Source organism: Eurosta solidaginis, chromosome 1 (assembly GCF_040869045.1).
Source record: "Eurosta solidaginis isolate ZX-2024a chromosome 1, ASM4086904v1, whole genome shotgun sequence".
Classification (NCBI taxonomy): domain Eukaryota; kingdom Metazoa; phylum Arthropoda; class Insecta; order Diptera; family Tephritidae; genus Eurosta; species Eurosta solidaginis.
The window spans coordinates 362,993,466-363,002,741 of record NC_090319.1 but is presented as its reverse complement, the minus strand read 5'-3'; the positions used below and the strand labels follow the sequence as shown (position 1 = coordinate 363,002,741).

Below are 9,276 nucleotides of genomic sequence, written 5' to 3'. Positions count from 1 at the left end.
GCATTGCTGCATACACACCCCCACCTATACTTGTTGGCTTTTTTCGCTGGTGCGAGCAGCAGAGATCAAATTTGCTTGAAAAAAAAAAGAACAGATGAACAAAAAGAACAACTTGTTCGTTCATCAGAAAAAGAACTAAAGATTCGAATCTCTGAAATGAACGAAAAAGCTCAACTCTAATCAGCTCTTCTTTTCGCAACGAAAGTGTTAGTGGAAAATTGCGACGTCGGGACGGTAACCAATTGTATCTGCTGAGCTCATAATTCAGATTTTATTCAGGATTACCAGCACTGTTTGAAATATGGTGAATTTGTGTGGATTGTATTTGGTTCGGATTGTCAAGTTTGTCATTGAAATTCGATGATTTGTGTTTACAAAAATATATCAAATCAAAGACGGCGTTGTTTAGCTAAAGAAATAAATAATTTGATTAGAAATTTGTTAGGTTCACCAGCAAAATTAAAAGTAATGAGCAGAAACGAAAGATCCGGAACGTCTCGTGCAAATAGCCGCCCTAGTAGCAGTCGTGCTCCAAGCACCGCAGCTGATGAAGCATCAACAATGAGTAAGTTTGTTTTTCTAGGGCATACTGCTTTCAGTATATATATACCAAGGCTGCTTATAAACTTATATCCTACCATGTTATAAAATTTAGAAGCCGTTTAAGGAAAAGGTATTGTGTTGCAGGAATTTTACTGTTGAATAAGGTATAGAAAATCATTATTATTTATTATTTTATTTATTACGGCCAAAAAAGCCTAATTCATTGTATAGTACAATTTACAAAATTCATAATTGTTTCTTAAAACTATTTCATTAAAAAGAAATGAGTAAATTTATTGTTTAACTAGTATTAAATATTTAAATTTTTACAATATAGAAATAGTTTTTCTTTAAACTTAACAACGTTTTCACAGTCTTTTATCTCTGCTGGTAGTTCATTATACATTTTATAGCCTACGTATTCTAAGGTCTTTTTTGCGAACTCGGTTCTTACTTTGGGCAGTCTTAAATTTCTGCTACTCCTAGTTCCATAGTTATGGATCTCATAATTGTACTGTATCCTATCACTCAGATAATTTGGTAACATTCCCTGTGTTATGTAACAATGTAAGAGAGATGTATTGAGAGCCACGACGATGCGATGAATAGAAAGGCTTCTACAAAAACCAAATTACTTATAGTACAGTAGGGTTAAAACGTGCCGGTTCAAACGCAAATAATTGAATACGAGGAACGTAATTGTCCTTACAGGAAATGCACCCATGTTGTTGTTGTTGTAGCAGTGCTTCGCCCCATCCAATAGGTGTGGCCGATCACAATTTGGCATCAATATCCTCTAACGGGAGTCCAAGGAAACTTGCTGTTTCAATAGGGGTGGACCAAAATGAGAGGGGTGTTAGAGGCGTTGGTTCCACATTACAATTGAAGAGATGGTTGGCCTCATGTGGGGACACATTGTAAGCAGGGCATACATTTTGTATGTCGGGGGTTGATTCTGGATAGGTAAGAGGTTAACCTGTTACAGTATCCAGATGGAAGTTGAGCTAGAGGGACTCGCGTTTTCCCAGGGAGTGTGCTTTCCTCTTCTGCAAGTTTCGGGTATTGTTCTCTGAGTACAGGATTTGCCGGCCAATTCCCGACATAGAGGTCCGACGCCTGTTTGTGGATTTCACTGATGACCTGCTTGTGTTTTTTGGCTTCATACGGCTGTGTTCTTTGGGGCCGTATTTCCTCATAATGCTTACGGAGATGACTCCTTACGCCCCTGGGCGGGGCTGGCTGATCAATCAGATGTCTGTTGGGATGCCCAGATTTCTGGGTATTCAACAGGAACTGTTTGGTTAGCATTTCATTTCTATCCCTGATGGGGAGTATTCTTACCTCATTATGTAGATGGTGTTTTGGGGGCATAAGAAGACAACCCGTGGCCTTTCTGAGGGCAGTATTTTGGTAGGCCTTTAGCTTCTTCCAGTGAGTAGACTTTAAGCTTGGTGACCATATCGGGGACGCGTAGCATGCAATCGGCTGGCCAATTGCTTTGATATTGGTAATGAGCGTTTCTTTATCTTTTCTCCAAGTACTGCCAGCAAGTACGGCTTACGCAGATGACGTTGCAATTGTCATACGTGGAAAGTGCCTTCCAACGATTAGTTCTTTGATGGATCGGGCGCTTCGCGATATTCATACCTGGGCATCTAATGTCGGGTTGAAATTTAATGCGGAGAAGACGGAGATGGTCTTGTTTACAAAGAGGTACAAGGTCCCAAATTGGACCAGGCCTAAGTTAGGAGGGGTGACCTTACAGGAGAAACCTTGACAAAATATTTAGGAATCATCCTAGACAGTAAGCTGTCATGGAAGCTCAACGTGGAGGAGAGGGTCAAGAAGGCCTCAACGGCACTCTACGCATGTAAAAGAATGCTGGGGTGTACGTGGGGCCTATCGCCCTCTCTTTCTCATTGGGTTTTTACAGCGATTGTAAGCCCTATTCTATACTATGGAGTTCTTGTTTGGTGGAAAGCCACACAAAAAACAACATACCTCAAAAAATTAGAGGGGGTATGCAGACTATCGATGCTTAGCATTACGGGAGCCCTGAAAACAACCCCGACGGCTGCACTGTATGCCATTTTGCACATCCCACCTGTAGACCTGGTAGCAAAGAACAAAGCGTTAACGACCGCAACCAGGCTCGGTTGTTGTTGTTGTTGTTGTTGTAGCGATTAGGTTACTCCCCGAAGGCTTTGGGGAGTGTTATCGATGTGATGGTCCTTTGTCGGATACAGATCCGATACGATCCGGTAACAGCACCATTAAGGTGCTGGCCCGACCATCTCGGGAAGGATTTATATGGCACATTAAACCTTCAGGCCATCCCTCCCCACCCCCAAGTTCCCTGAGGAGCTTGGGGTCGCCAGAGCCTCGTCTGTTAGTGAAACGGGATTCGCCGCTCGAAGGTGAGGTTGACAATTGGGTTGGAGAAGCTATCCTATAGAAGCTAGCTTGAATCCCTAAAATCCCTTGAATCTAAAATGCTTCTAATGAAAAACCAGGCTCGGTGCTTCGGGGCAGCTTGAGCGCCGACCATATGGCCATAGTAGTATAGCGTCATCATTCACAAGACGAACAGACTACATGATTCCCTATCTGCGCTTCGAGGGAGATCTTAAGGCCACAATAGAGGTGGACGGTTGGCGCAAGGGTGTGCAAATGGCGGACAAGGCGATACATGTGTACACCGATGGTTCCAAAGTAGTGGAAGAAGTAGGGTCTGCGGTATACTGCGCTGATCCGGAAATAAGCAGATCCTACAGGCTGCCGGATTACTGTAGAGTTTTCCAAGCGGAAATATTAGCCGTAACCAAAGCAGTAGAAACCCTGGAAGAGAATAGCTTAAGCTGCAACCGTGTTGACTTTTATATTGACAGTCAAGCAGCAATTAAGGCAATAATCTCGCATAGCACAGCAGCTAAATGCGTGTTAGAGTGTAAGCAGTCTCTGGAGAGAATCGGGAGAGGGAGAAGCATACATCTATATTGGGTCCCAGGGCATATGGGAATAGATGGGAGTGAAAAAGCGGACGAACTAGCTAAAAAGGGCGCATCCCTTGAAGCTTGCTCCGTAGATGTCCCAATTAGATTGGGCGAGATTAAGCGAAGGCGAGAGGTGCACATGATCGACCAAGCGGGAAAGGTGTGGGTTCAAGCGCGGGGCTGTAAAGTGTCGAAGATTATGTGTAGGTCTTACAACCTTAGACTAACACAGTTGCTCCTATCATTAAAAAGAGAGGACTGTAGACTCATGACGGGTATTCTGACTGGACACTGCCTTCTGGCGTCACATGCCTTTAAACTAGGCTTGGTCAGTGATAGCAGATTTAGGAAGTGCGGGTTGGAGGAGGAAACGATCGAGCACGTTTTGTGCTCGTGCCCTGCACTTGCCAGGCTAAGACTCCAATTATTAGGAGTGATACAGCTATCAGATCTAGAAGCAGCAAGTGGCTTAAGTCCTAGGAAGCTTCTAGTATTTGCCAAGAGGACGGAGTTATTTTATAACATAGGTCCTGGTTTTTGATAGGGTTTTTCAGTTTGGTCGTTAAAACAAACTTCTGGTAACACTACGGACTCAATCAGTCTATGTGAGGTCCTCAAGGACCGGCCAGTTCAACCTTCCTACCTACCTACTGCCAGCAAGAGATTTGAGGATTTTATTATGGCTCTGGAGTTTCGGTACAATTGCGGCTGCGTGCTCACCAAAATGTAGATCCTGATCAAACGTCACACCCAAGATTTTGGGGTGTAGGACAGTCGGTAGCGTAGTGCCATCGACGTGGATGTTCAAAAGGGTCGACATTTGGGATGTCCAAGTTGTAAATAAGGTCGCGGAAGATTTAGTCGGTGATAATGCCAGGTTTCGCGAGGCGAAAAAACTGGAGAGATCAAGGAGGTAGCCGTTTATTCTGTTGCAGAGCTCATCGATCTGTGGGCCTGTGCCTGTGGCCATTATTGTGCAGTCATCGGCATATGAAACGATAGTGACTCCTTCTGGTGAAGAAGGTATCTTAGATATGTAGAAATTAAACAAAAGTGGGGATAGGAGACCACCCTGTGGCACCCCTTGTTTAATACTTCTTGGTTTTGATGTTTCGTTGCTAAATTGCACCGATGCCTGCCGACCGCCCTGATAATTTGCGGTCCACCTTTTAAGACATGGGGGAAGGGTAGACCCTCCAGGTCTTGCAGTAACGTGCCATGGTTGACCGTATCAAAAGCTTGTGATAGGTCTAGCGCAACGAGTACTGTTCTGTGGTCGGGGTTTTGATTTAAACCGCAAAGTATCTGGGTGCTAATGGCATTTAGTGCGGTGATTGTGCTATGAAGTTTTCTAAAGCCTAGAAATCATCAACATCTACATCCCTCCTGCCACCTGCTGCCCTAGTGTCCCTAATATTAGCGCCTTACTCATTGGCGATAATCGCAATCGCGTAATGCACCCATGTTATTTGTAAGCAAAATCAATTTTAAGATCCAAAATTGATTTGAATACAAATTTTGGAAATTCTATACGAAAGCATGACACTCTTAATAAACGTCCAAAAATATTAAGTGGGGTATTAAGGGACTCGTTTTGGTCCAGGATCGCGTATCCGAAAACGGAGGTTAAGTATTTTGGGCCTGTCAAGAGATATTTGCAAAATAAATTGAAAATTTTCATGTGGTTGTTTTAATTTTGATGATTTTGTTGTACCCGCAAAAAAAAAACTGTGTTGGACACACCCAAAGGCCACGAATACAGAAAGGTGTTCCACGCAAAAATACAATAGATCCCACCCCCGGTTTCGGGGGATTCCGAGGTCGGGTTTTAGTTAATAGCCGTGTTTCTTTTACACGCGTATACGTTTACGTTTGCGCGAAAAAAACGCTTATCATCGCTTAGATAATGCTTAGGAGACCCATCTAGCGGCAGTGGTTAATTAACTAGCTACAGCACAGGGTGTAAAATTGGAGACACAAACCTCTGGTGGCCATAATGTATAACATATACCTGAATCAGTTGCGATGAATAGTGGACACGCATTGAATATATAGACCTCGTGTTCCAATGGGACATGAACCATATACAGGTATATATTTACCATGCAAATGCAACAACAATGTGAACCATATGGATCACACTGTTGTTGCATTTGCATGTTAAATCTCTATCCGTATCTGGTCCATGTACCATTGCAACACGAGGAGAATTAGTGCAGAGGGTGAAACATGGACACATATTTCAGTTACATTTGAGTATAATGCTTATTGAAATTTAGTAGTACAAATTTTATGCGCAAAAAAGTTGTGACGCTTAGCAGTCCATATAAAGTTTAAGCGTAAACGTCTATAGATGAAAAAAAAACCAATATCTTTTGAACGACTAAACATTTTTGTTTTCCGTTTCGTATTCACGACCTGGATCCAAAATGCGTCTTTTGAGACCCCTCTTTATTATTTTGGACATGTATTAAGAGTTTCATGCTTTCGTATAGAATTACAAAAATTTTAGATTTTAATTTAGTAAAACAACTGAAATGACGGAAAAACATTTGCGTTTTTGGCGTTTGGTCTTGTGCTTGTTCGTGATTGTTGTGAGTTTTTAATACCGATTACTTTATCCAGCAAATTGAAAAGCCCCTAAATTACAACATGCGCTAACGCCAACGAGCCGGACCCGTGCGCATCTTGCGCAACCAATATAAGAATCTCTTGCGCTGCCATTGTTTTAAAAATTTTTGGCGATACATATAGCGAATTTGCCAAATTTGCATGTTCCAACTTGCGATATAGCAAACATGGCCCTTCCATGAAAGGTGTAGCAGCTGTAGTGAGGAAAGTCGCCAATTTCCTCTGCGAGAGTCCAGTCCTAGGAAACAGTAGGTGCCGAACTTTAGACAGTTTGTGCTACCTGATTAAAAGGCGGAATCAAAATGATCCATAAAGGACATCAGCAGGTATATTGGCCTAACCAAACGGTTTGAGCAAAACAGAGTATATTACGCAACCAACCAAACAACCACAAAAGCCCCGTCTACTGGCACTTTTGATGCTGACAATGACAAAAGTTTTAACCCCAATGAATTGAGGTCATTCATTTGAAATTTTCGGTCCATTGAGGGCAGTAATGCCATTGTCCCGACTAGTCTTTGTCAAGGAAAGCGGTGATAACATCGTCATAAAATAGATGCGATAGATTGAACAAAGAAAAGCGCAGAGTTCGTCTGAGATTTGTGACGAATGAGATATGTCATTGTTCACGTTGCTTTTCATGTCGTGAAAAGTATGAAGTGTGAGCGTCTTTGTTTAATCCTTCTGGATTAAGAAGCTTTGTTTCTTGAATTTAAGAATTCCATAGATGCTTATCGACCAAAAAGATAGTTTGCCGAATAGTTTTTTTTTATTCAGGACGGAGGTTGAGCTACTTTGAAGGATTGAATGATAGCGTTGAAAGTTTTTGACAGATAGGCGGTTACAAGGGTCGCCCTGTCATATTTAGGAAGTTTGCTAAGCACATATGTAGTATATAAAATTATATATGGCATTTATAAGGAATGTGCTGGCATTTTGATTAGTTCATGATTTAGTTCGTGACTTAGTGAGGCAACAGTACGGTGCTTAGCACTTTCGCTACAGACAAATGTAGGAATATCTATCGATTTGATTCAGCTGAACAGAAACCGATAGAAAACATTCGTTTATAACTTCCTCACAGCTAAGAAGGTTGATGAGCCATACGGGGATGTCTATCTTTACGAAACAAGCACATATGTAAATTTCCGCGAGAGCATATCGCAGTGTTGATCTCAATGTTGAGTTTCTTATTTTGAAGATCCCGTTGGCTGAAGTGGTGAGGGCAGCGAAGATGATCTTCATAGATTCTAGGAAGCTATCTCAGGGGACAAATCCGGTAATTTTAGAAAACCCGATGCAAGATAATGCATTTGTAGCCAGTAAGCACAATTCGGATTCATCGTCCTGGATACAAAGCGCGTCTTTGGACACCACTCCCGATATTTTTGGACGAGTTTTAGCTGTCGCGGCCGCGTTAGCTGGCACGAGCAACAGCGGACAGTTGATGTGGCCTGCTGGGCAGCGTTGCTGCTAGAAGGTGGCGGAGGTTTACTTGAGAGTAAACCGCTTGACGTCCGACGAACGTTGGGGTTCTAAGCCAGAACAGTGCTAACGGTGTAACTATCTTTTGCACGTGACACACTGGCAAAAGTATAACCGTTTGAGATAAAGATAAATTAAATGGGGTTACACTGAAATGACTGCCCTCGATCGGGGGAAAAAAGTAGTAGTGAAGTATTTAATTTAGTCGTCGTTACACACATACATATTACCCAAGAACCTTATTTTTACTACTTGAAAAAAAAAAAAAACAATTTTGTAATACGAAAAATATTTTCAGATACGATGGAAACAAATTTGACAAATCTACTTTCTAGGCTCAGTTTAGTCACTGAACAGCAGCGTCCATCACAACCACCAACTCCAAGAGCAACGGTATGTTTAACTAATTTGATTTCAAAATATATTACGTTATATTAATTTACACATCAATATTACAGCTTATATCTGATTTAACATTTGATGGTTTGCTCCACCATTGGAAAACTCATGGCTTTAAAAGAATAATTACCATGGTTGGTGCTGGAATATCAACGTGTAAGTATTTTAAAAAAATTCAGTGCGTGGGAAGGCTGAATAAATTAGTAGCACACAACGTAGAGTTGTTGGCCTTGGTTCCAGGCCACAGAATATTGGAGTGCAATGAGCATTTTGGAACCATCGGTATAAACGTGTATAGTATGTTTTGCCATTTCCGTACCCCTGCGCCAATCCTTTGACTATATTTGTGGCCCCAATATCTGTTTCAAAGCTTGGGCACGCGCCATGGTGTCCGTTTGCTCCATATTTAATGACAATATACTGGCATGGCGCTGCTCTACATTTTTGGCCATAAGGTCTGCAGGCGGGGTAGTGTCCAGGAATCCCTTTATGCTTATTGATAATCTGCATACCTCCTCAAGTCGTTTGGTATACGTACATTTGTACGGCTGTCCACCAAACTAGGACCCTATAGTAAAGTATGGGCTTGACAATTGCCGTATACCCAATAAGAGAGTTTGGACGATAGGCTCCCAGCATCCTCTTGCATGCATACAGTGACTTGCTCTCTCTTCCACAAGGAGTTTCAACGATAAATTGCTATCTAGTATAATTCCTAGACATTTTGTGCCGTTCATTTCTTGTGCGGTTACCCTTCCAAGCTTAGGTTTAGTCCAATTAGGGACCTTAAATTTCCTAGTAAAAAATAATATATCGTTTTTTTCCGCCATAATAGTTAACCCGACTCCAGATGCCCAGGCTAGTACATCCCGAAGCGCCTGATCGATCAGAGAGCTGATTTTTGGGAGACATCTGCTTCTTATCATGACTGAAACGTCACTTGCATACGTCCTGAGTTTGACTGGTTCATTGCGATGTGATCATTCCGCAGCTTAACATGGAAGCTAATTTGTTAAGACCAGATGTCATCAATCGAATTGCGTCCCGGCAATGTCCACAAAAACACCTAGGGCATGTTCCTGGTGGTGCATTGCTTTATCTATATTTATGACCACCCTATGCAATGCAGTTTCTACTGACTTGTCTATGCTGGTAGCATGTTGTACTGAAGAGAAAAATGTTTCATTCATACTCGATTTTATATATGTATAGAACGTTATGTTTA

The 9,276-nt window shown here is 42.0% G+C and overlaps 1 protein-coding gene across 1 annotated transcript in view; it reads left to right on the top strand.

Moving 5' to 3' along the window:
- Nucleotides 1-324: 324 nt before the first annotated feature.
- The window catches only part of LOC137238158 (NAD-dependent protein deacetylase Sirt2-like), a 29,972-nt gene continuing 21,020 nt past the window's right edge, over nt 325-9,276 (top strand). Inside the window, exons 1-3 of the mRNA XM_067762828.1 lie at nt 325-565; nt 7,951-8,045; nt 8,111-8,207. Of these exons, the coding sequence (XP_067618929.1) occupies nt 361-565; nt 7,951-8,045; nt 8,111-8,207 (397 nt within the window). The 5' untranslated portion in view covers nt 325-360. The remainder of the gene's footprint in view (nt 566-7,950; nt 8,046-8,110; nt 8,208-9,276) is intronic.